This window comes from Candida tropicalis (assembly GCF_000006335.3).
Source record: "Candida tropicalis MYA-3404 genomic scaffold supercont3.4, whole genome shotgun sequence".
In the NCBI taxonomy this organism is placed as follows: Eukaryota; Fungi; Ascomycota; class Pichiomycetes; order Serinales; family Debaryomycetaceae; genus Candida; species Candida tropicalis.
The window spans coordinates 94127-121131 of NW_003020056.1; the positions used below are offsets into that span (position 1 = coordinate 94127).

At 32.6% G+C, this 27005-nt stretch overlaps 11 protein-coding genes and 1 non-coding gene across 12 annotated transcripts; 6 read left to right on the forward strand and 6 right to left on the reverse strand. All coding sequences in view use genetic code 12, as the record gives it.

The window, feature by feature from the left end:
• Positions 1 to 852: 852 nt before the first annotated feature.
• On the reverse strand, positions 853 to 2868 carry CTRG_03075 (uncharacterized protein; the record flags this gene model as incomplete). The annotated part of the gene is made up of 1 exon (XM_002548732.1): positions 853 to 2868. The coding sequence occupies one exon, from the start codon at positions 2866 to 2868 to the stop codon at positions 853 to 855; it is 2016 nt and encodes a 671-aa protein (XP_002548778.1).
• A 982-nt stretch (positions 2869 to 3850) lies between these two features.
• On the reverse strand, positions 3851 to 3924 carry CTRG_06393. The gene has a single exon. It is a non-coding gene; the product is annotated as a tRNA-Ile (tRNA).
• Positions 3925 to 4433: 509 nt separating this feature from the next.
• On the reverse strand, positions 4434 to 4802 carry CTRG_03076 (mitochondrial 37S ribosomal protein uS13m; the record flags this gene model as incomplete). Its single annotated transcript, XM_002548733.1, has 1 exon — positions 4434 to 4802. One exon carries the CDS (start codon positions 4800 to 4802, stop codon positions 4434 to 4436), a length of 369 nt encoding a protein of 122 aa, XP_002548779.1.
• Positions 4803 to 5046: 244 nt separating this feature from the next.
• CTRG_03077 (uncharacterized protein) lies at positions 5047 to 6399 on the forward strand (the record flags this gene model as incomplete). The annotated part of the gene is made up of 1 exon (XM_002548734.1): positions 5047 to 6399. One exon carries the CDS (start codon positions 5047 to 5049, stop codon positions 6397 to 6399), a length of 1353 nt encoding a protein of 450 aa, XP_002548780.1.
• A 958-nt stretch (positions 6400 to 7357) lies between these two features.
• On the forward strand, positions 7358 to 8968 carry CTRG_03078 (uncharacterized protein; the record flags this gene model as incomplete). Its single annotated transcript, XM_002548735.1, has 1 exon — positions 7358 to 8968. The coding sequence occupies one exon, from the start codon at positions 7358 to 7360 to the stop codon at positions 8966 to 8968; it is 1611 nt and encodes a 536-aa protein (XP_002548781.1).
• Positions 8969 to 9298: 330 nt separating this feature from the next.
• On the forward strand, positions 9299 to 12004 carry CTRG_03079 (uncharacterized protein; the record flags this gene model as incomplete). The annotated part of the gene is made up of 1 exon (XM_002548736.1): positions 9299 to 12004. The coding sequence occupies one exon, from the start codon at positions 9299 to 9301 to the stop codon at positions 12002 to 12004; it is 2706 nt and encodes a 901-aa protein (XP_002548782.1).
• A 268-nt stretch (positions 12005 to 12272) lies between these two features.
• Positions 12273 to 14072, forward strand: CTRG_03080 (uncharacterized protein; the record flags this gene model as incomplete). The annotated part of the gene is made up of 1 exon (XM_002548737.1): positions 12273 to 14072. The coding sequence occupies one exon, from the start codon at positions 12273 to 12275 to the stop codon at positions 14070 to 14072; it is 1800 nt and encodes a 599-aa protein (XP_002548783.1).
• Positions 14073 to 14112: 40 nt separating this feature from the next.
• Positions 14113 to 15006, reverse strand: CTRG_03081 (uncharacterized protein; the record flags this gene model as incomplete). Its single annotated transcript, XM_002548738.1, has 1 exon — positions 14113 to 15006. The coding sequence occupies one exon, from the start codon at positions 15004 to 15006 to the stop codon at positions 14113 to 14115; it is 894 nt and encodes a 297-aa protein (XP_002548784.1).
• A 3205-nt stretch (positions 15007 to 18211) lies between these two features.
• Positions 18212 to 19333, forward strand: CTRG_03082 (uncharacterized protein; the record flags this gene model as incomplete). The annotated part of the gene is made up of 1 exon (XM_002548739.1): positions 18212 to 19333. The coding sequence occupies one exon, from the start codon at positions 18212 to 18214 to the stop codon at positions 19331 to 19333; it is 1122 nt and encodes a 373-aa protein (XP_002548785.1).
• Positions 19334 to 20095: 762 nt separating this feature from the next.
• On the reverse strand, positions 20096 to 20266 carry CTRG_03083 (40S ribosomal protein uS14; the record flags this gene model as incomplete). The annotated part of the gene is made up of 1 exon (XM_002548740.1): positions 20096 to 20266. The coding sequence occupies one exon, from the start codon at positions 20264 to 20266 to the stop codon at positions 20096 to 20098; it is 171 nt and encodes a 56-aa protein (XP_002548786.1).
• A 782-nt stretch (positions 20267 to 21048) lies between these two features.
• TSR1 (Tsr1p) lies at positions 21049 to 23349 on the forward strand (the record flags this gene model as incomplete). The annotated part of the gene is made up of 1 exon (XM_002548741.1): positions 21049 to 23349. One exon carries the CDS (start codon positions 21049 to 21051, stop codon positions 23347 to 23349), a length of 2301 nt encoding a protein of 766 aa, XP_002548787.1.
• Positions 23350 to 23672: 323 nt separating this feature from the next.
• Positions 23673 to 25328, reverse strand: PGA13 (Pga13p; the record flags this gene model as incomplete). The annotated part of the gene is made up of 1 exon (XM_002548742.1): positions 23673 to 25328. The coding sequence occupies one exon, from the start codon at positions 25326 to 25328 to the stop codon at positions 23673 to 23675; it is 1656 nt and encodes a 551-aa protein (XP_002548788.1).
• Positions 25329 to 27005: the final 1677 nt, after the last annotated feature.

Genomic DNA, 27005 nt, shown 5'->3' on the forward strand with positions numbered 1-27005 from the left:
CTTAAATTCAGTTGTCAGGTCATTACGTCAATATATTAAACAATCCGCACACACACACACACACACACAAATATCAGGTATCCAAGGAAAGAAAAGAGAAACTCACACAACTCTAATAGGACACGCAGGTGATAAACTATACAGTAAATTTACAAATCATAAATTAGATCACGTGTATACGCCCACTTTCTTCATGTACCTCATAACTACTATTTCCCATATGGTAATGCACTTACTAATAAGCTGATGGGTTGTATCGAATAATCGTTGTCTTCAGATCCTTTTCTTGAATTTGATTTTTATTCTTCTTTTACAGTACACGCATATTAAAAATTCAGTTTTGATTTTGTTTTGTTTTTTTTCCCCTTTGTGCTTTCTGTTTTATTTTTTTCCAACAGGAAGAAATGGCAACCACAACAATTGAATTTAATCAAAACTAAAATCAGACTGTTCCCAGCTTGCCAGCCAGCCTGTATTCCCCCCGTCTCTTACTCTTCGTGTTCATTTCTTAAAGTTGCTGTTGCTCTTGAATACAAGTTTAAAACAACACGAATAGCATATGAATAAGAATGAATTCCTTTGCCGCATTTGGCAACAATCAAATGAAATTTTCATTCTTCTTGATTCTTCTCTATTATGTAAATATTCCTTGTACCAAAAGAAAAAATTTAAACACCAAAAAAAAAATAAAAATCTCTCTCCTGAATATCCGGTTTTGTACACTAAACCATGTGTGTGTGTGTGACTTTTTTGGTTTCACCTTTTTTTTACCGGTTCACAATAACAAAAAAAAACAATCACGTGATGTGATCTATTTATTACATAATCTATACAATAATAAAATGATAAACTTTAATTGTCTAATTGACCAGAAGGAATTCTTTGTCGTAATGAATTGTCACTTCCACTACTAGTGTCACATACATCGTTTATTTTTTCAAAATGTTGATTGAGTACTTGACTTAAATCAAATTCTTCCTCCCCTTCATCTTCTCTAATGATACTTTGTTTTTCAGGTGTTTCGGATCCTTTATCATTATCATCATGTTCTTCTTCTTCTAATAGATCAGGGTTTACTACTCTTAAAATAGATCTTCGTTTACTACTGACCAATACTTGTACATCCATTTGATCATCTAAAGAAGTAGCATCTGAATGAATTGGTTCTTGATTACTACCGTCAGTTGTTGAATCTTCAGGGATCATACTTTCAGAACTTGATTCTTTCAATGATTGATATCTTTTGAATTTACCTATTGGTGTAGAAGGTGGGCTCTTGGAAAATGAAAATGATTTCTTCAAATTCTTACTAGGTTTGTGATGTGGTGTTGTCTTGGACAGTGGGTGTAACAAATTATTGGATTGACCCAAATCTTGTTCTCCTGGTTCATCTTGATGATCATCTTCATTATATTGACTACCACTATGTGTATCTTCATCATCAACAGTATTTAGTGTATCATTAGATGCAAGATAACTATTTCTTAATTTTCGTTTGTCATAATCTTGTCTCTTTTTCATCCATGAGTCGATTGATGCTCCACTTAATGTTGAGTTTGAATCATTCAATTGATGATATATAGGACGGGGAATAGATTCTGGTGGTGCCAAGTATCCATATTTGTAGTCAATTTCATTATATTGTTGTTGTTCTTCTTCCAATTGTTTCTGTTTTCTTCTTCTTCTTCTAAGGTAGAAAAACACAATTACCCCCAATACTATAGCAAATATGGGTAGAATAGTTCCAAGAACAATCTTTTCAGTTGTATGATGATCTCCAGAAGATGAATGGGCATTTGGATTCAGTAGAATATTCTGTGTATTCAGTTTTAATGATTCCACGGGTTTGAAAGTTTCTGCATCATATAAATTCAAACGGTATCCATCATCATCTCTTTTGATGCTATTTGAATCAGTAGAGTTTATAACCACTAATGTATTGAAAATAGTAGCGGCTCCTATTATTTCATCATATGATAAATTATATTCAGTTTGTGTAGTATTCCACACCCATGCATTTGAAACCATAGATAATTTGGCATACGTTGGGCTCACGTCTTGATCATCATCCGCACTTAATTCCCCACCAATCATCAATACTTGGTCAATTCTCAAATCATCATTAACCGTTGTTTCATTTGCAACAGGATTGAAAATGGGTAGTAAAAGCGGGAAGTTTCTTGAATTTACAACTTCATGATTAGCCAATGCTTTGACTTGTTTAAATGACCATCCTGATAAAAAATCCCAGGTCGCCAATTGATACATATTTAACCATCCTTGATTCAGTTCACCTCCAATTATTAATTGAGATTGTGGAATAGGCGCTAATATATTGCTGGCACCATAGAAGGCTTGTGGTTTTGTTGAAGTACTTATATTATTGACATTCCCAGTATCAAAATCGATGGATATTAGTCTATTGGATATCTCCCCATTACATTCACCACCGTATACAAAAATAGTATTATTATTAGTTGGATTTGTAAGAATAGTTTGGTATTGATAAAATGAACTATCGGAAATGTCATCAAAATTAAAATCAATTATCGTTTCATCATCCCAAGAATTATTTTCCTCAATGTATTTAACAATAGATACACTTCCTTGTCCACATAAATCCTTGTCGTCATCATCATCAACATGTTTGGAAGTCAACGCATATAATTCATCATTTAATAAAAATAAAGTGGAATTGACAGGAGGAGTACTCAAAGTTTTAACTTGTTGATTATTTGAATAATTTGTGATATCCTTGTTGACAATCGAAAAATCCAAAGAAACTAATTCATTATTCTTTAAATGTAAATAAATCTTCCCTGTATCATAAGAATAAAGAGTTTTCCAACTCTTGTTTATAGAAGTCATGTTTCCTTGTAACTACTTGATGTAACCAGACCTCAAAATGGTATGAATCTTAGGAATGAATTTCGTCTTTTTATACTTTTATTCAGTTCGGTTAACCTAATTTAGGAATTTAAAAAAAAAATGAAATGTTGTCAAGAAAGAAAGAAAGAAAAAAAAAGACAACGACACAGTGAATGTTTGAAAATTGGCGTTGTTTATGTTTTCTTTTGAGTTGTTGAAAATCAAATCAATTTATTTTTTGGTTTTCTTTTGTATGGAGTTTTTTTTTTCTTTATTGATGTGCTTACAACGAAGATCATCATCTTTATTTGCAATTTGTCCAAATCGGGAAGTTTCTTCGCAATGTGACACTTACACAAAATTGAACTCTCACCCGCCAAACTGAAAAAAAAAAAAAAAATAAAATTAATTCTCAATTTACAATTCCTTTGTTCACTTACTCCCGCGGTATGGATGGGATGGAATGGAATGGGATGGAGGGAATCAGGCGGGTCTAGACTTTGAAATGGAATATGAGGAGGGGTGGACGCAGGTGTTGGCTAATGAATTGTTCCCTTTTCAAGTGGAGTAAATTTCAGGTCCTTAAAAAATTTTAAAGATAAAGAAAGTAAATTCTAATTGAATACATCAATTAAAGTTCTATTGCGAATAGCATCTACAATCGAAAGTGTTCTCTCTCGTAACTTTAATCTGTATCAAATATTGGGCAATGAGATGATCATCATCATCACCATCGAATAACCTGATGACAACGTTGGTTATGTCGAAGATCTTTTCCATTCGTAATGCATTAACATCGAGTTGACAACCATAATTTTCAAAAACAATAACCTCAACTAGCACTTACGCCTCTCCACAAAAAGAGTGGACAAACTCAATTAGGAGACATGAAACAATTAGTTCGTGTACTTGTTACTGCATTGTACACCATTAAGTTTGTGCAACATACATTGTATTAAATCAAATAATACAAAAAAATAAATGGTCCCTAGCAGGATCGAACTGCTGATCTTGGCGTTATTAGCACCACGCCTTAACCAACTGGGCCAAGGGACCAATCCAACTGAGCTATTAAGCCAATTTGTTGAATTTCGGATTGTGTTGACATAAGAAAACTATGAATTTTACAATTTCGGAATATTTAATTTATTTCAGTTAGATATCATTGCTAGATATTGTTCTGGTTTGGTTCTTTTTGGTTGTCAACAATGTTAGTCTGGTTGAGGTGCCATAAGTGGTAGGTGCTGTTTAATTATAGACTTGTTCATTTTGTTCAATTTTATGAAGTAGAACCTTTGTACTAGTTGATGATTATTTGATTTTCATTATCTTTTTACACCATTCTATAACCAAATACTGGTCATCGAGAATCTGTATGAAAACTTTATCTTTCCATCAAAACATTACAAGTCTACTAGAAATCCCCTCTCTTTGGCCTTTCAATTTTAAAAATTTACATCAACTTTCAATGACAAATATCATGTATTGATAAAAATCTACTAATGAATATATACAAGCAACTTTTTTTTTCCAAAGTAATATCTTCCTTCCCAATTAATTCCAACTTACAAACGGTATCTTTCAAGTTTGTTCAATTTTCTAGCAGTAGAAGCATTGGTTCTTGTACGTTGACCATGAACAGGGAAACCCAAAGCATGTCTACTACCCGCATAGGAACCAGTAGTTCTTTTAAGTTTAATATCATTATTAATCTTTTGTTTCAAATGACCTTCAACTAACAATTGTGAAATTTCTTTATTTAAATCCATAATTTGTGGTTCTGATAATTGATTCATTCTGCAATTTGGATAAATTCCTACTTTAGCCATAAGTTTTTCTGCTGTTTGATAACCAATACCAAAGATAGCCTTGGCTAATCCTATACGGACTGGAAAATTATGTTTTATAGATTTACCAAATACAACAACACCCATCTTCTAATTGTTTAACTTTTGATATTGGTACAAACTGTTGATAAGTAAAAGATTTTTCGTTGTAAAGTCTCTATTCATCATTGGTTTTTTTTTTCTCCTCTGGTAAGTTTTTCTTTTTTCCCCTATGTACACGAACAAAGATTTTTTTTTTTTTCGTTTAAATTGCTGTATCGTTTTAATTGAACATCTCTACTTATTACTTATTAATCAGCACAGAAACTACTTATAATTACACCCTCAAACTATGAGTTTTATGCCTAATGGGTCAAACCCAGAAACAGCCTCATTTACATGTAATACATGTGGAGTAAAATTCATCAACGCAGAATTACAAAGACAACATATGAAAACCGAATGGCATCGATATAATTTAAAAAGAAGAGTTGCCAGTTTGCCTTCTATTTCATCCGAACTTTTTGCAGAAAAGATTCTTAGCCTGAAGAATTTAACTAAAAATGAAAATGAAGATGAATTTGGATTTTATGTGGCTACAAGAAAGAAAAAGAATAATAGTAGAGGAGGAAATAAACAAGTAACAAAAAAATTCCTTAAAACTCAACAATATAATAGAGGTAGAACAGGTGAAATTATGGGTGCCGAGATAAGAAGTTCAAGTCCTGCTAGTTCTATTGCGTCCGAATTTTCCCAATTTTCAATCGACGATTCCGAATATCACGAAGTTGAATCTGTTGAAACAGGTTCTGAGTTGAATTATACTGAAGAATCCGATTATACCGATTTAGAAGGTGAACTTTATTCGGAAGAAGAGGATGGAGATGTGGGCCAAGATGATGTCGATTCGGAGGAAGAAATGGAATGCATACCTATTACACATTGTTTTTATTGTGGAGCTAACAACCATGAGATTGAAAACAATATTAAGCATATGTTTAGTAAACATGGGTTATACATCCCTGAAAGATCATTCTTGGTTGATGTCACTGGATTATTGGAATACCTCAGTGAAGTTATATCTTTAGATCATGAATGTTTGGTTTGTGGGTTTGAAGGGAAGAATCTAGAAAGTATCAGACAACATATTAATTCAAAGGGGCATTGTAAAATTCCATATGAAACAAAGGAAGAAAAATTGGCAGTTTCGGAATTTTATGATTTCATTGGAGAAGATTATGATGAGAAAGTTGCAAATGAAAAGGATACCGATATCAAGACTAAAAAACATGTTGGATTCAGCGATGATACTACTTCTTACAATGATGCTACTTCTCACGATAAAGATGAAGTAGATGAAGAAACTGAAGGCAATGGTATAAATGACAACTATGCGTTGGTACAAATTGATTCATCCGGAGTTGAACTAACAACACCTACAGGTTCAAGAATTGGACATAGATCAATGCAAAGATACTATAGACAAAACATACAATTACCAAGAGAATACACTGCAGCTCAAACCACCCAAGCTTTAGTTGATAGAAGATTTGCACCAGGTTTAACTGCGTATCAAGCAACCAAACAAGAAAAAGAGGTTAGAAAACTAGAAAACAAAGCTAGAAACGACCGTGAAAGAAGAACCAACAAACCAAAGAAAGTCAATTTCCAAAAACATTTCCGTGATGAAATCTTAGGTACTTGATTGTATATATTGATGAATATAAATGTGCTATGGTTATTCATTTATAGTTTGTTTTGAGCACCGTCATAGGCGTCAAACGCGTCGAGCATGGACAGACAAAAAAAAAAAAAAAGAAGAAAAAATTAAATAGGCGGACCACATTTTATGCACTGATCACACAAAAGCAAAGGCAAATAGCAAAGCACGATTGCAAATTCCTTGCTTAAAAGAGTTAAATTTGAGCTCCATTCCAAATAATTGCTCTCAGATCCTCTGGTCATTAACTCGCCTGGTTGATTGCTTGTTTTACCGCATCAGTTTTAATCAAAATACAAGAGACTAGAATCAATGGCATGTCTTTAACCGTGGTACTGAAGATACGCAAGAATGCGTGTCTCACCTTTTTGATTAATGCTATATTTCAGCCGAGGATCCTATACTTGAATATGTAAGAGAAGGAAGCCTCTTGTAACCGTTGCGTTATTTACTCGACTAAACCTTCCGTGAACACTATTGTTGATCAATACGCACGACCACGCAGGAGGGCTCGAAATTTTTTTTTTTTCTCACTTTGGATTTTAATTTATTTAAGGCTGCGCGCGCAATCACTAACAAAAAGTCAAAAAGAGAGAAAAGAAAATGATAGAATATTCTATTCAGTTCTCTATCCAATTGATGTTGTACAGTATTTACTGAAACACAAATAATTTTTTTTTTTTTTTTTTTGCTTCTTTACAATTCTATTTCAAACACAACAACTTTTATTATTTCACTATTATCAATACCGGTATATCGGAATTACCCAGAATCATATAGACGAAACCAGAAGGTTAATCCCATTACTAATCACTAATCCATTTTTTTTTCTTCTTTCTTAACAGCAAGAGCTTATCTGGCGCTGTACTATTTTATCAGGTTAAATTTTTTTTTTTTTTGGTTTAGTTTATATTACATAACTGAAGACCAATTGAATTCAATAATGGTTAGAGAGACTTATTTTTACGATATATTATCCGTCAGTTCAACGGCTACCAAAGAGGAAATATCAAGATCATATAAGAAACTAGCGTTGAAATGTCATCCTGATAAAACTAATCATGATCCAGAACTAACAGAAAAGTTCAAAGAGATGACACGAGCATATGAAATTCTTAGAGACCCCAGAAAAAGAGGAATATATGATTCATATGGTGAAGCAGGACTAGAAGGAGTAACAGTACCAGATCCCGGTACTAATGGTGGAGGTTCATCAGGTTCGAGTTCCCGTCCTCATCGACGTACACATTCATTTGCCACAGATATCTTTTCACAAGTTTTCCAGGATATTAATAACATGTTTTCAAGCCATAATGTAATGTTTGAAGGTCCGCCACAATTTGCTGGATTTCCAGGTAATAATCAAAATATGAAAAAGCACGTTCAACCTATTGGTAGACCATTGGCAGAGCAATTAGTTAGAGGAGAAGATATCCATCATACATGTGAAGTGAATTTATCGGACTTTGTTTATGGGAAAACTATCAAGTTATCATTACCAAAAAACATGAAATGTGTACATTGCAATGGATTTGGAGGAATAAATCCAATGACATGTAAAACCTGTCGAGGTTCAGGGCAAGTATTAGTGACATATTACAATGATTTTTCTCGATATCAACAAAGTGGATCGTGTGCCACTTGTAATGGAACAGGTATTTTCATCAGACCGGCTGATAAATGTGTATATTGCGATCTTGGATATCTCGAGAGTACAAAAATTGTGAAAGTACACGTACCGCCAGGTGCCAATAATGGACATCGTATAATATTGAAAGGAGCAGCCGATGAAGCTAGAAATACCATTCCAGGAGATTTAGTAATTAAATTGAAACAAAAACCACATCCATATCTTGTTCGAAAATATAATGATTTGTTTATGAACTATGAAATTGATTTGAAGACGGCATTATTGGGTGGTGAAATATATATTCCAGATTATTTGAAGCCAGGACAGAGCTTAAGAGTTTACGTCAATGTTCATGGGTACAGATCAATCAATACTGAAAAAGTACAACACGCCGAAGTTGTGGGGACAATTCGCCCAGATGAACCGAAAATAGTTAGAGGATTTGGCGTTCCTATCAACACACTGATTAGAAATGGGATAATTGTTCAAACACCCCAAGATTCAGACTCACAAATAGAACAAATGCTTGATATCAACAGATACAGACGAGGCAATTTGTACATCAATTTCCATGTCAAGATGCCATCGATTGAAGATTTTCTGGAAAATGATTTAATTCAAATGAATACTATTTTTAATAAATGTGAATCACAACCTACAGAAGTACCAACAGGAAATGTTATGGAATCATATTTGGAAAATATTCCAGGAACAAGAAGAAATCCCATAAATTTGGATGCCACACCTATCATGTCTGATAGTCCATCAAAGGAAAGCAGTAATTCAATTAAATTGGATTTTAACAACATAAATATCAATGAAGGCGCCAGTGAACATAATGAGGAATACATAAATGAGGGATCAAATAAGAGGAGACGTTTTGAGAATGAACAGGGATCAAGTAGAGTAGCTAATCCTTTATGAACTGCAAACGAGTTACACAGTAGCTCTATTAATTTATTATAACCATATGTGAATACTAAAGAATTCTATATTTAAATCATGACAATGACAATTGTGTATCTGATATATAATTATAGGGTGGTATAGCATGTTAATGAAATGAAGTTATTTAAATGTTATCTCTCATAGACGCGACAAACCAACACCGCGACAAAAGCAAAATTCGAAACTGTTGATCTCCATGAGTTGTCTCAAGAAAACCTTTCGGTCAATTTAACTTTTTTTTTTGCTCTTTCTTTTTTTTTTTTTCATGAAACCACATCAACGAAACCACTGACTTTAAGGAAACCAATGACATCAGATAAAGTATTGGAAAGTTCAGTGATCAAGGACTTATCAAATCATATTTATGAAAAGAGAAAAGCCACAGCGTATCAAATTGAATCATTAACTAAAAATGCATTAGCTCATAATGACAGTCAAACAATTTATAGAATAATTAATGAACTTACAGAATTAACCAATACTGGAACCAATCTGGCCAAAATGGGAGCAATCACTGCTTTAGGTAGTGTATCTGTTGCTCTTGGATCATTTGCAATTGCTTATTTTTTGGAAGATATTGTTAAACCTATATTTTCAACATTTAAAGATACTGATGCCAGAGTAAGATATTATGCTTGTGAATCACTTTATAATGTTGCTAAGATAGCAAGAGGGGAAATTTTAATTTATTTCAATGAAATATTTGATATTTTATGTATTTTGGTCAGTGATTCGGAAAGTAGTGTGAAGAATGCAGCCGATATTTTGGATAGATTAATTAAAGATATTGTTAGTGCTAAAGCTACTAATTATGTTAGTATCTTACAACAACAACAAGAATCTCAAATTAGGAGTAATTTAGTTGACGCTCAAGGCAATGCAATTCAAGTTAATGAACCACAAGATCCAACAAAAGCATTTTCATTACCAAAATTTATTCCTACTTTATTAGAAAGAATGTATACTAATGACCCATTTACCAAGAAATTTTTATTAAGTTGGCTTGAACTATTTGATGATATTCCATCATTGGAATTGATTAGATTTTTACCAGAATTTTTGAAACCCGTAATACAATTTTTGTTTAACAATTCACCAAGTGATATTCGTTTGGAAACAGAAAGTTTATTGGATATATTTTTGGAAGAAATTAAACAAATTGCTAAAATCAAAATCGAATTACGCAAGAAGGAATTAGATCGTAAGAAACAAGAATCAAAAAACATTGAAGGTGGAGAATCCAAGGGGGAAGACAGTGGCAGTAAAGATAAATTACAAAATGGTCAAGATAAGATTTTAAAAGTTGATCCTATAGGTGGTGCTAATAATGATGAGGAAGAAGAAGGTGATGCGGCTGATGACGAAGCTTCTATCAAGTCAGATGTCACAACTATTGTGAGAAGACCACAAGTTTCCACAGCAATTGAAGGGCAGTCAGAATACAAGGAAGATCAAGCAAAAGACGAATTCGAAGAAGAAGAAGCAGAAGAAGAGGAGCAAGTTATTACTGGTCAGGATATTTTTATTGATTATGAGAAGATTATCATCATTTTGTTATCGTTTCTCAATTCCAATGATGCAGAAAGCACGTCCAAGGATTTGGATAATGAACCGCATGAAATTTATTGTCAGGTACAATTTATTGCAATTAAATGGTTACAAGATATTCTCGATATTGCTCCTACAGGGTTTTTGAAATTATTTCCTGAATGTGTTGCCATTGTATTGAAAAACGTTTCTAAAACTGATAAGGATCAAGATTTCGAATTGAGAGATTCTTTTCTTAATTTCAATTTATCATTACAACAGTTTTTATATAAATTCAATGATGTTGATTTAACTGAAGTAAATGAGATTCTTGGATTGAACCAAGAGACTAATACTGAATTTACTGAAGTGAAGTTACCATTAACAATTTCATCTATCATTAAGGAGTATATGGATTCAAACAATGAATTGGCCAGAATTTCTAGTTTGGATTGGTTAATATTTATTTATGAAAGAAATCCTCAAGAATTTTTATCATATTTTCTGACAGAAGCTAGCAATAATTTTGAATTGACTGATTTCTTGAAATATGATACCAGCAATGAAGTTATCTTGAAGATATTATCATTATTAGCCAAGATTTCAGAATCGAATCAACAATTTTTCAAGAACTTTATGATCAAATTAATCAAGATTTTTGAATCTGAAGGATCAGACAAGTCATTCAAAGTTGAATTTATTGTTCGTAAATTATGTGTGACATTGAATGCTGAGATTATTTTCACAACTTTGTCCGAAGTATTGACTACGTTAAATGATTTGGATTTTTTGAACACCATGATTGTTACTTTAAACAATATTTTATTGACATCACAAGAGTTGTTACTTTTCCGTAAGAAATTGAAAAACTTGGATTCAACCAAAATTGAAGATTGGCAATTATTTGCATCTTTATTTCAAAGTTGGTGTCATAATCCTCCAAGTGCCATTTCGTTGTGCTTATTAACAACCAACTACGAGCTTTCCTATTTAATCATAAAGAACTTATCAGAATTGGAAGTTACTTCTCAACTATTAATTCAACTAGACGTTTTGGTACAATTACTCGAACTGCCGATATTTATGAAATTGAGATTGAATTTATTGGAACCAGAAAGACATCCTTATTTATTCAAAACATTATATGGATTGTTGATGATCTTACCACAAAGTAATACGTTCATGTCTTTACGTAATAGATTAACCACTGTTAGTAATTATAATGGCCACTCTGGATCATCTCAATTCCACGTTGCCACTCCATTAACAACACCAACACCAAGTTCAGGAAGTGGTACAACCACAACTGGGTCCAGTAGTAACCAATCCATCAGAAGGAAAAGAATTTATGAAATGTTGGATAAGTTTATCAAAGTGCAAGACAAACATGAAGAGTATAATAACAACAATAGAAGAATCAACATGAATCCTTCAACTTATAACATTGAATCAAGTTCAGTATTTCCCATCCATCTGATTAAGTAGCTGTATGTGTATATTTTGAACTTCAGAACAGAAGTCGTGTGCAATCCCACAATTCACGTGATTGCTTTTATTTTTTTCTTTTTTTTTTTACATTTTAGTTGAACAAATCTTGTAACTTTTAAAAATTTAACCATAAGCAAAACTGTAAGTTTTTGCCTCCGCCCCCTTAGCAAAAACAGAACCACAATCTTTACAAGTTATACAAATAATCTTACTGCAAAAAAAAAAAAAAAAAAAATTATAGACAAAGAAAAAGGGGTTACAAAACATGTCCAGTAATAGACTTCAGTCGAATGATCGGAAGTTTGTCATGGTTGTTCCTGAACAATTCATTGATTCAAAGAATGATATCCCATCTCAGCATCAATACTCACAACAACATCACAATATCCATCATGAACAGCAACATCAACGGCAACAGCAACAACAATTAAAGATTCATCAAGAGATGGTACATCTTCAACAACAACAACAACAGCAATTGGATGCCAATAATGTATATTTACAAAGGTTTAATCATCATGAACCACTAGATAGCAATCCAATAATACCCATACCAACAACAACAGCAACAACATCTGCCATGACAAATACAACTAATTCAAATTATGATACAGGATTAACACAATTTGATTTAAAATCCAAAGATTCTAAATATAAACGATGGACTCCAAGAATGGATCAATATTTAATTAAATTATTAAGTGATGTAGCACATTCATATCCTAGAGGAGTAGCGGCAGAAATGAATAAAAAAGCATGGTTATATGTTTGTAAACAATTAAGATTAGCAAATCCAGAAACTGTTTATTCAACATATTCAAAATATTCAATTCAACAGCATTTAATTAATGTAATTCATCATCGTTATAAAATTTGGTATAAATTAATGGTTCATAGCAAATCTATTGCTTCTGGTTATTCATATAAATGGAATCCTGAACTTGGGAAATTTCAAATTATTGATTTAAATACAAAAACATTTATATTAGATGTACGACAAGTTAAACTGATTTTATACAGTGATTCATTAAATTTACCAAATTTATCAAATTTAAATAAAGGTAATTTAATTACAAATGATTTTTTTTTAAGTGATAATCTTAGATATATTTCAGTTTATCATAATGAAATTTTACCATTGGCTATTAAATTAGATGAAAAATTTCTTGAAGGATTTGAAGATGGAAATATTTATAGACAAGTTCCAAAATTTAATAATTATCCAGAATCTAAAAATGCTTATCTAAAACCATTATCTCAAGTTAAAAAAAATCCAGGAATTTCAAAAAAACGTAAAGAATCAACAAGGAAAAGAAATCAATTTAATAGCATTGATAATGATAATGATAATAATGATAACCACCAACATCATGATCATCATGATGTTGATGATGTTGGTAATCAAAATGATGAACAACAAGATAGACACGTTGTATTCAATCAAGATGTTTTACCTTTAGAAGAATCAGTAGATCCAGATTTGAAACGTGCTAGATTAGAATATCAAAATCCATCTACTTCTACTATTCGAAATCAACTCCCCATTCAACAACAACAACAACAACAACAGTCATCCCTACCACCACAGCGACAGCCACCCATACCACAGCAACAACAAACATCAAATCAACTTCAACAACTTCAACAGCAGCAGCAACAACAACAACAACAGACTCATGTACAAACACCACAAAGACCAGCTATGCAGATGAATATAGATATTGAAAGTGCATTAACTTCTGCAACAATTGCAGCAATGAATGCGCCGCCTATTAGAAGTTCAAAAGATACATCACCATTTTATATAAAAGATGCGAAATGGTTCAATAAATTAATTGAATTATTTGATAATGGTCATATCCGAGCAGATGAAGTATTAAGTATCTGTGAAGGTGTAAGAGATAATAAGATACCTTTATTTATGTTGAATGTTTTAGATCATAGCTATTATCCAACAAGAACAAATGATGGAACTACAACAACTGCACATCATCGTGACATCCCCGATGACGAAACTACTAAAAGAATTAGAGAATTTATGTTGCCAATGGTATATAATAGTTAGAGCAAATATTCATCCATATATTTATTGTACTATACATTTCTTAAAACGTTGATAACGTTTCCGTAGATCTTCTTATTGGTTCCAACATATGATTATCACCTTCATATACAGATTTCTGAAATGCTGCTCTTATTCTATAATCCATTTTTGCAGCTACTGTACGTCTAAGTAATATTTCAAATAATAATCTTCTATTTAATTTTTCATCATGTAATACAACTTGATCTAGTTCCTCAACTCGATATTTTCCTTCATATATAAGATTCCTGTATTTATTATAAATATCATATTCTTTGATACTAACTTGAGGAGTTTCAGGTTCTGGCATTCCAAATGATTCATAAGTTATTTTTGGACGTGGTCTTAATATCTTTGTATGTTTATATAATTTAAAAGATGCAGGGATCAAATTATGTACTAGATCATAATAACTTATTCCTTTCATATATTCCAACATTTGTTTTTTTGAATCAAATTTACTCTTGACATGAATTGATTTATATTTAAGACTCCTTTTCCTTCGTGTTGGGAATTTCATAGGTTTATGTTCTTTTATATCTTTCTTTTTAATAGTTTTATTTCGTCGGATTACATTCTTTCGATGTCTTAAAGTGGCCAGTCGAGAAACAATTGAACCTGATGTGCCAGATTGTGATTCAAGAATAGTTAATATAGGTGGACTCATTGGTGTTGTAGGTATTGCAGAATTTGGAGTTTTACAATGAATATTTTTAGATATTTCTTCATAATTATATGAATTATGCCATAAATTTGAATTTGTTCTTGTATGTGATGGCCTTGCATCATCATAAATAACTTCAAATGGATTAGATGAATTTCGTTGATGTAGATTTATGCCTGACAATGCTAATGAGTCTGCTACTATACTTGGATTTATAGATAGTTCTCCAGTAGGATACACTAGGGATGTCATTACTGTAGATACGTGAAATGTGGGTATTGTTTAGTAAAGGGGAAATCTAAAAAAAATGAAAAAATATATTTCCCAAAAGACAGGAATTAATTGATACTTTTATAATGACAAAAAGGAAACGATCTTCAAATTAAAGATTAAGGGGAAGGGTAAAAGGGTTGGATAAAAATCTTTTTTTTTGCCTTTGGGATTTAATACATTTGAGGATATGACAATTTCAGATGAGTTGATTAATCAATCAAATTAGGTACAGTCTATGTACTGTAAGTTAGACGATCAAGTTAGTTTGGTGATCCCGCATTTTTGTTCTCCTGGCCAAGATGGCTGGCTGGCTGCAGAGACGAAAATAGGAAAGTGCGAAAATCAATTTGTTAGAGAGAAACGAGAATTTGTATGGCAAAGGACGCATGTCCTGCTGCCATTCTTCCTTTTGCAACAGCTACTAAGGTTTTTGGTCTGAGTTGAATTTACAACGAGTAACCCAGCAACTTACATGAAAAGGTAAAAAAGTTATTAATAGAAAAGAGTCTGTCTGTGATGATGTGAAAGGGGAGGACGAACAGAAGATGATAACTCGGAAAATCACGTTTTCCCATTTGGTGCCTTACATAAGCAAACAAAAATCCAAAGTTCAGTTGATTCAAACAATAAGGACATGTATTTAAACACAGACTTCAATAACTTTTCAAACCATGAACATTGTCACCTCCCTAACTCGTTAAATTTAGTAACCGTTTTGTAATTCAATCTCGTATTGATTCAGATTCGATCAGGACCCTGTGCCTTTTGTAAATTAGTTTTATTTTCTCTGAATAACCAGCCATTGCTCTTTTTTGTTTGTTTGAGTTTCTGTTTTGCGATAAATTAATACAGGAGGAGATTTGACGTACACTTTCTTCTGCATAATATCCACCCGTTTCTCCAATTGTGCATTTAGCATGTGGTTGGGGAGACAATTCCATATTCCATTAGATACACGTGAATCTACAAGTTTACATCCGATGGATTAGTTAATCGGTTAAGTTGACGAGACAAACTAAAATAAAAGGAAAACGACAAGTTCGTGTACTTTTGCTTAAACAAAAACAATACACGAAAATTGTTGTAAAGGGAATTTTAATTTTTTTTTTCTCGTTCTCTCTCTCTTTTGTTTTGTATTGTTGGCCACTAAGAGATTCTCACTCATACACTCACAAATTCACAGTTCTCGTTCAATTTCTTTCTCACTGTAGTTGTAACATTGAATTTTTTTTTCCTTTCTTTAGAGGTACACTTTTTCTTCTTGTCTGAATTTTCTTTTTTTATATATAATCTTATAACAAAAAGACTAACCAGTTTCTTTACATCATACATCATGGATAAACTTAAGGAAGTATGTTACGATTGAATTGGTGAATTTGCCATTGAATTACTGTGCTGTTTGTTTTGATGGTGGGAGAGTAGAGTAGATCAGAAATCAAATCCAGATCTGGGTTGTCGAAAAATTGTGTGGGTCAAGAATTAAGGAGAAGTAGAAGAAAAAAAAATTGATTTAATGAAAACTATTTTGGATTCTAATCACACTTTTTCGATGATTAATGCTTTAGTTACATGATAGATTGATTAGAAAATTCCATTGGAATTGGTGTTCCTGTTGATTTGAATGACGTGTTACAGGCTTGATTTTATTTTTAACTATTGCGCCCTCCTCGCTGCACTCCAAAACAAACAACATCAGCAAAAAAAAATAAAATGTAGTGATCTATTTTTTTACTAACACGTTAATAGAAAATCAACAGTTTGAAATTAGATGCTGAAAAATGGCAAGAAAAGTCCGATGAATTGGGCGATAGAATTAAAGAATTAGAACAAGAAAACTTAGAAAAGGATAACCAAATCCAAGCCTTGACTAGAAAGAACCAAGTTTTGGAAGAAGAAGTTGAAAAATTGGAAACTTCTTTGAATGAAATTAAGCAAACTGCCGATGAATCCCACTCATTGAAGACTTCTAACGATAACTACACCAAGAAGAACCAAGTCTTGGAAGAAGAATTGGAAGAAGCCGACAAGAACTTGAAGGAAACCACTGAAAAATTGAGAGAAACTGATATCAAAGCTGAACAATTGGAAAGAAAGGTTGCCTCTTTGGAAAGTGAAAAAGAAGAATGGGAAAAGAAGTTCGAAGAATTGACCGAAACTTACAATGCTGCCAAAGCCGAATTGGACGAAATTTCTCAACAATTGGAAGCTATCTAAGTGTGAACCTCTGGTTGATTCTTTATTATTTGCATGTTGCTTATTTGAGTATTCTTTCATTTTCAACTTAAAGTCTACTTCTTTTAGTTTATTTTTTTTACTCTACTATAATATATACCCTGTTTTTTTTTTGGTTACTTAGAGAGCATGCGTATATATCTATGTATATATTTCTTGCATAATAATAACATTAATTGTCAATGAAGTCTGCAAGTTCATCTCGGCTTAGTTTGTAAGCGTGTTCACATTTTCTCTGTATTGGTTTAGTATTAATTCAAGGCGGTAGTTCTGGGTTGATAAATTAATTGATAACAAATTCAAACGTTTGTTCACTACCATTAAGGTTATCAAGAAAATTAATGAACATTGTCAACGACAATAAAGTCATACTATTGAACTAAAACAAAACAAAAGGAGAAGGATATTAGATATTAACAAAGGAATAACTATCAATGGTATGAAAAGAATACTGATTACAGAATTTTGATATCATTCTAGTGGAGTATATCCAGAGGAGGGGTACATCCAAAAAAATAAAAATAAAAGGTGTGATATCTGGCGCACGTGATACGAATGAAGCCCTGCACAGTCATACATCAGCCAACCTTTTTTCTTTGTTTTTGCTTTGTTTGCCATTGAAAGGAAAAATTAATTAATCTGCAATTTTAATTTTAATGTGTGTGTGTGTTTGCAGGATTTAAAAAATAGGAAGAGAAAAAGAAAAAGGAAAAGGAAAAAAGACAAAGAAAATAATCTGAGTCGAACTAAATAAATAAAAACCACATATACAACATTTTCAGGGAGATAACAATCAACTTCTAGATAAATAAATAAATAACTGAAAAGAATCACAATCTAAAGAAATTATATTTTTTATTCTTTTCTTGATAATACCCCTTTTTTTATCTAGTCAATCATTTTTCTTTTAAAACGAATTCAACTTTAGTGGAAAGAAATCATATAATTAAAGATGATTCCAAGTTTGCTAAGGTCACGTTTCTCAAATACATTGGAATCACATCAAATTGATGAAGACTACATAGAAGCAAATGGGGCTACTTGTATAAGCAATTCAAGCAGTGTACAACTGTCTCAGCATTCACCTTCACCATCATCAGTTCAATCTACAGCGTCATTCCCGCCATCGTCAACTCCATTGGATACCAATAGTAATAGCAATACTACTACGAATAATAATAATAGCAATTCTACCAATGAGGCAATTCCACCTTTTGACCCTTATGAGGAAGTTCCTTCATATGAAGCTTCTCAAAGAATGCATAACCAGGGGACCCATACACCTATTGATGATCTTGTTCGTCCTACTCAGATATATACTCCAATTCCTTCTTTACCAATGCCTCAATCTATGCCACAGGCTGTGCCTATGACAGAGTCAAATTCGTCGAATGAAAGTACTCTTAATAATCTGATTATACCTTCATCATCTACAAGAGTCAATATGATGAAAAGAACTTCAATTAAACAGTTGGGTTTGAAATTCCTCAATGCTAGACAGCATTTTTTATTGGCATTCTGTCGAGATGTTTCCTTGATTCCTCCAGTAATAGGATTAGTTCAATCTTGGAAATTGAGTTACTACAATGAACATAAAGTTGATATATTAGACAATTCACCACGAGGATGTGAATATTTTTTAACTGGTATTTGGTGTATTGTCAGTGCTTATTTATCGTACTCAATTTTGGATTCATTGCTAGTACGTTGGATTGTCACATACCTGACATCAGCTGCCATTGTCCGTGTTTTATCTATGCTGACAATTATAATTACTATCGAGTTGTTCCTAGTGGGTGCATTTTCTGATAGTGGACAGAAGTATGGGTTACATATTTGGTTATTAATCAGTTGTTTCTTGACATGTGTCTACATTGTTCAGAATTTTGTGACTTCAAACTTAGAGATATCGTCAAGGAAAGGGATTCGTAAGAAGGCAAGATTCTTTGATATTTATAATATTGTTGTATTTGCTGTAGTTCCTGTTGGTTTGGCTAGTTTTGTCACCATGATTGGGCTATTACGTTCACTACTACTTTTGCGCATGGATATAGATCAGCTACTACTGACATGATACAAGAGAAGTAATCCATTCCTTATTATTTATTAATTAATTAATTCTATAAATCTCATTATTGTATTTATTTATCTATTTATTTTGTTCTTGTTTCTTTAGGGTTAGTTTAGTTTTTTTTTTTAATTATTATTATACACACTTTTCTTTTTTTTGCCTATTTTACACACACACCCACGCACACCAAATCGAGTATAAATAGAAATCCATCGCAGTGAATTTTTTTTATAACTTTTTTTACCCTTTCTTTTTCTTTCTTCTTCAATCAAAAAGTATACGGGAATATTTGCCACGACGAGATAATGTAAAATAGTCAAGTTATACTCGTTGCCATTTATAAAATATAAATGTTATTTATCTTTCCCAAGAATAGTTAAAGCATGTCCCTCATAGGAAGTTTGAAATTTAGAATTATAATGAATTTTGAATGTCGATTTAGTAGGGGATACATTTTATTTTCTTCTTCTTTCTTTTCTCTTGAACGATTGTAATATAATCTAATTTGATTCGACTTGTGTTGATGTCAAGCCAACAAGGCTTTATCATTGTCTATCTGGTATTTTACAACATGTCTACATAATATTTCTTTCGAATGTACTGTACTTGGAAAAAATATTATACTTATATTTATTACTATATAATCTCTCTTTTTATCTTTCTGTACTTATAACATTACCAAAAGCAAAAAAAGACATCTTTTCTTCGTCTTAATAATTTACAATTGAAGTTTTAGTTGTTTGTTTAAAATTGATTGAAAAACACTTATCTGTATTTGTTGAAACCAATATCAGCAGCCTTTTCTCTGAAACATTGACGACACAAGTCCAAACCGTATTTTCTGATTAAACCAGAGTGGGAAGAACAATGTCTACATTGTCTTGAACCTTTACCGAAGTTTCTTGGGTGGGAGAACCAAACGTTTTCGTGAGCCATCTTGAATCCTATAATCAATAAATGTTAGTATTTCTTATAATCTTCATGATTCTAGTAAATCCAATAAAAAAAGAAAACTAGGAGACAAAATTGTATCACATCAAATCCAAAATCCAAAATCTTCCATTTCTTGATAACATATCATAGGGGAATCAATGCTAATATTCAGTAGTTTCTTTAGATTGAAAATTTCTTCTCTTGGTTGCCACTAATTGAAAAATTCCTGCTCTTAATATATCAATAACTCATTTCTTTTAAATTCTCTCCAATCTTTGACAATATCAATCCGTTCTATTCAAATATGATAACAGTCTCCGTTCTTTCTTTCTATCTCTTGAATACTATATGTCATCACATACTAATTTAACGTTGTATATGGTAGTATAAGCTATCTTTGGTAAACTAACTTTCCAACTGAATTTTTTTTTTTTCCACCAGTACCTCACTCGCAAGCATGGGTACGCGGTACTACGAGTCCACACACACACACACACACGCACTCTCTCGCTCTCTCAACCATACAGTAGAAAAATTTTGAGAGGTTGTGCACAGAAATCAAAATTGGAAAAAAATATTTGCAATTTCGCGTTACACGTGATTAGGGTTACTTAGCCCTAATTATATACACGTGATAATTATCGGAACTTTATTTTCTAATAGCTCATCTCAATTTATTGATTTTAATGCATACACACAAAAAAAAACCTGTAATAGAAAATCACAGGAGTATCGTTAATAGTTCCAAGGAATAGGATACTACAATAACCATCCTAGAATCAGTCATGTCTCATAGAAATACTTTGAAGCATGATCATAAACCATTCAAGTCCAAGCATGCAACAAAGGGACAACTAAAGGCTAGAATCAAGGGTAAAGTTGAAAAATCAAGTCAATCAGGTCCAAAGAATAAAGTTGTTTCAAAATTAGAAAGAAAGAATTTATCTAAACAACAAAGAGATAATAAGATATTAGAAACTAAATTAACTAGAAAATTATTTGACGGGAATTCAGGTGCTGAAAAGATCTTAACTATTATTTCATTAACTAATGATATTTCACCAGTTTCGATTGCTGAACAATTATTTAATCAAGATGATAATGATTTTAAATTTGAATATCCTTCAGTTAAAAATATTAATATTACTAAATTTAAGAGTAATTTAAAAGTTATAATTCCTAATCAAGATAATATGTTGAATATTTTAGATGCGGCAAGAGTATCTGATTTTGTTATTTTTGGTATTTCAGCAACTCAAGAAATTGACCCAACTTATGGAGAAACTATATTAAGAGCATTGATTGAACAAGGTATAGCAACAACAATTGGTGTTCTTCCAAATATTGTTACTGCTTATCCAAAACGTAATTTACAATTAGATATTAAACAATCTTTACAATCATATTTTAAACATTTCTTCCCTGCAGACGGTGATAAATTATATCTGTTGGAAATTGATTCAGATAATGCAAATTGTTTGCGAAATATTTGCCAGAAATTCCCTCAACTGATCACATGGAGAGATTCTAGAGGTTGGTTGGTTGCTGATACTTTAACTACCAATGGAGAACATGTTGTAGTTGAAGGTACTGTCAGAGGTGCTGGATTTAATGTCAATAGATTAGTACATCTTCCTGGATTTGGTGATTTCCAATTAGATAAAATGGAAAAAATCTCCAAGAGAGGAAATAATAACAACAAACATGGAAATATGGAAGTTGATGACGATGTGCAGCAAGCTTTTATGCCTAATGAAAATCAAGAAACTTTGGATGAATTAAATCCTGAAGAAGTTGAAATGGAAGATATGGAAGATGATGGAGAAAACTTTTGGGATAATGATTTAGGTGTTAGAACTGAAGGTAAGATTTATTTTGATGATGATGGAAATAAAAATAGACCATCTAGAAGATTGGTACCTAAAGGCACTTCTGAATATCAAGGAAGATGGTTTGTTGATGATGTATTAGACGAAAATGATTCTGATTTAGAAGAACAAATTGTAGGAGAAACCAAAGAGGAAATCCAAGAAGATGCAATGGTGGAAGATGATATGGTTACCGATAATGCCACTGAATATGCTCCATCTGAAATGCATATTGATTTATCACCAGAAGAAGAACAAAGACAATTGGAAGAATTCAGATCATTAGAAAAGGATGATTTAGAATTCCCTGATGAAATAGAATTGCATCCAAATGAATCTGCTAAAGAACGTTTAAGCGCTTACAGAGGTGTTAAATCATTAGCCAATTGTGATTGGGATTATGATGAATACGATCCAGAAGCTCCTTCTGTATTGAATAGATTATTGAAAATTTCCAATTATAAAGCCACAAAAAACAAATTATGCAAAGATTTTATCAAAAATGCAGAAATATCTGCTGGTAATAGAGTCAGATTATTTATTAAAGCTCCAGCATTTATTCTTGAGAAGGTTAATGCAAACGTTTTACCATTTACTGTTTATGAATTATTAGAACACGAACATAAATTAGCAGTATGTAACTTTTCATTTGAAAGTTGGGAAGATTATGAAAAACCAATTCCAAATAAGGATCAATTAATTGTTCAATATGGACCAAGAAGACAAATTATCCAACCATTGTTTAATCAAGCATCTAATAATCCAAATAATGTACACAAGATGGAGAATTTTGCCCATTTAGGAAATACATTAATGGCCACTGCTATTGCTCCAGTTTTGTTCACAAATTCACCAGCATTATATTTCAAACCTGGTGCCACTCCTGGATCAATTGAATTTGTTGGTAAAGGTTCATTCTTGGGATCAGATCATACTAGAATAGTGGCACAAAGAGCAGTATTGACTGGTCACCCAGTTAAAATTCATAAAAGAGTTGTTACTGTGCGTTATATGTTTTTCAATCCAGAAGATATCAATTATTTCAAAGCAATTACATTATTTACTAAATCTGGTAGAACTGGGTTTATTAAAGAAAGTCTTGGTACTCATGGTTATTTCAAGGCTAACTTTGATGGTAAATTGACTTCACAAGATATCGTTGCCATGAGTTTGTATAAACGTGTATGGCCATCCATTTCAACTGCATGGACTGAATAGGCACCACAGAAGATATATATATAGAAAGTGATAATACATAGTAATACTAGTTTTTTGTTCTTGTTGTTGTTGTACTTTTCTTTTTTATTAGTATTCCGAAAAAGATAAAAGCTACTTACAGAAAATTATAAAAAATACCCAAAAATTTATATGACAGAAAATAATAAACATAAAAAAATAACCCATCCAGACAACCAGAATGAAAGAAGAATCAAAAATAAGAAATCAATGCAAAAATATTAAAAAATATACCGAAAACAACAACAAAGTATAGTGTTTTTTTTATGTGTATATAAGTTAGAACAAGTAATCAGTAATTAGGTTTAGAAAATACCAGCAAGAATAAGAGCAACAGCACCTAAAACAGTGGATGCAAAAGCTTGTGGGTTTCCAACAGCACCAGCAACAGAAACAGCAGGAGTGAAAGATTCAGCAGCAACAGTAGTACCACCAACTGAAGAAACTTCAATAGTTGCAGCTGATGAAACAGCAACAATTGGAGTTGAAGATTCAACTGGTTGAACAGTAACTGGAACAGCAGTGGTTTGAGTGGATTCTTGAATAACTGGACCAGTAACACTAACGGTTTCACCAGCAGTTGCGGAAACAGTATGTGGAGCACATGAATCAGCTTCACAAGTAGTCAAAACCAATGTAGTTGATTCTGGACAATAAGTGGTGTATCCAGTAACAGTTTGTTGAGTGGTGATGACTGTACTAGCAGAAGAAACAGTTGGAGTTTCAACCGGTTTAGTGGTAGTAATAACAGTGGATTCAGTAGTTGGACAAACAACAGTACCTGGGACACTAATTGTAGTTGGGGTGGTAACTTCAATAGTGGTTGGGTGACATTTATCTTCAGAACAAGTAGAAATAATAATTGTGGTAGAAGATGGACAGTAAGTAGTGTAATCAGTGGTGGTGTAATGAGTAGTAACAACTGAACTAGTTTCAACAGTGGTAACCTTAGAAGTGGTTTCAGCTGATTTAGTAGTGGTAATAACAGTAGATTCAGTAGTTGGACAAATAACAGTACCTGGAACACTAACAGTGGTTGGAGTAGTAACTTCAATAGTGGTTGGGTGACATTCTTTTTCGTCACAGGTAGAAACAGTCAAAGTGGTTGGGGATGGACAGTAAGTAGTGTAGTCAGTTGTAGTGTAGTGAGTGGTAACAACTTTGCTGGTAGTTTCAACAGTTGAAGTAGTCTCAGTAGCCTTGGTGGTGGTGACAACAGTGGATTCAGTAGTTGGACAAACAACGGTACCGGTGACGGTGATAGTAGTTGGAGTAGTAACTTCAATGGTGGTTGGGTGACATTCTTTTTCATCACAAGTAGAAACAGTCAAAGTAGTTGGATATGGACAATAAGTAGTGTAGTCAGTAGTGGTGTAATAGGTAGTTACAACCTTACTAGTGGTTTCAACTTCACCAGAACTTTCAGCTTCAGTGGTGGTAGTAGTTGGACCAGCAGTGGTGGTGGTTGGACAAAGAACTTCACCAGTAACAGTAATTGTAGTAGCAGTTTCAACTGGAATAACAGTTTCTCCGCATTTATGGTTCTCACAAGTAGTGACGGTGATGGTGGTTGGATATGGACAGTAGGTAGTGTAGTCAGTGACAGTAACTTGTGTAGTGATAACAGAACCTTCAGAACCAGATGGAGTTTCTTCTTCTTCACTAGATTCAACACTAGATGGGAATTCAGATGGGAATTCAGATGGGAATTCAGATGAGACAACTCCAGTAGGGCAGATAACTTCACCAGTGATGGTTAAGGTAGTGGCACTAGTGACAGTTACAATAGATGGGGAACAGACATGGTTAGTACAAGTACTTACTGTGAATGTAGTTGGATATGGACATGTTGTTACGAAATCAGTAGTAGTGATAGCAACAGTAGTGGTGTTTCCGTAGTAGGTAGCAGCAGCGCTAGATACCAATAAACCTAAGGCAGCGAATGATGTGAATAATTTCATAGCGAATGGGGGAGTTGTGTTATATTTTTATTAATTTGATACAACTATAAAACAAGAAATTAAAAATACAACCCTCAGAAGTAGAAGGAATTTCGTAGTCTATTTATAATCACTTTTTTTTTGCATCTTTTTACTTTCATTCCAGAAGATAAATCATAAATACCTTGCTAATTTTAGATGATAGGAGTTATTATTATTCTTGATTTTTTTTTTTTTTTTTTGCTGCTTTTGCAGTTTTACATTGATTTTTATTGTCAAATGTCTGTGTCACTTTAGTTGTGAGCCTTGCTGCAAAACATATTAAAGTAAATTTTTTTAGGTGAGGATGCTGATTTTGTGCGACTTATCATTTTCTCCCCTTTGAATATTAATTCTCGCACCCAAATTTCAGGGCGGAATGTTACTCTCATAGATAAGTCCATAAATCCCATACTCAAGATTGTTTCAAATAAATGGACGAATCCGCACATCATCTCATGTTGATCGTTGACAAAAATAAAAGGACCCTTATTTTTTGGGTTGTATCATGTAGTTATTTACTTGTTCAGGTAAAGAGATTGAAAAGTGTATCATGATGGTTTTAAAGTCCAGGGGAACACACGTTTAATGAACAAGAGATTAAAAAAAAAGGGGGGCAATAACCATTGCCTGCGAGGGAGCGTGAAAATTATAACCAAAAGGGCACGTCGAAAGGGCATAAACAAATGTACGACTTTTTTTTATCATCGAAGAGATGTTAAAAATAGAAATGGTTTGATTCGATTGATTTGTATGTTCTTTGTTTTGTACTAAACGAACCGAATTTTTAACTAGCAACCGTTGTATTTTCTTTCCTTTCATGGTTTAATTCACCGCGACAAAAAAAAAAGTCGACATAGACATTCCTTTCTATTGATCAGGGATTTAAGTCTAGATACATCGACGCTCCAGCCAGCCATCAGTAAAGGGTAATTAATTTAAATTCCATAGGCAATTTACAAATGTCTATTCGTTTTCATTGTTTAACCACTTTTTTTTCTTTCTTTCTTTTCTTTTGCTAATGTAAATCACATTCAGGGTACATTTCATTTTTGTGTTTAATTGATTTTTAGTTAAGGTTAATTGTATTCACTTTCCCCGATATATGACTACTAACATTCCCACTTGGCAAGTTGACTTGGTGATTCTGGATCAAATGGTCTCATCATCATAATCATCAATTTATTTGGATCAACATTCCTGATTTAAAGTATTGAGCCAGCACAGTAACAGGGTTGATCTGGAGATAAGAGTTGGGAATGATGATGAAGTGGAGTGGAGACATGAACGAGTTCAAGTTTTCCGTAACTACAAATAGGCAGCAAGTCATATTAGTAATGCAGATGCAACTATCATGTGTATTGTGTACGCATCGTCAATGTTGGGTATTCCGGTTCATCTTTTCTTTTCTTTTTTTACAATATTTCATGAATTTGCTCTTTTTCATGTAAGGTGGTTGTAAAGAGATGCAGTAGAAATATGGCGGGGCCGTGTTTATAGGTGAAGATGTTTTGATTTTCTAATTTTAGTTCCATATGATTTATGTTTGCTTTCACTTAAGGTAATGAGACATGCTTTAGAAGAAATTAAAGATCTCTTGATGAATGATATGAAAATCTTAATCATAAGTTTAATTCCGATTGTTCTTTCTCAGATTAT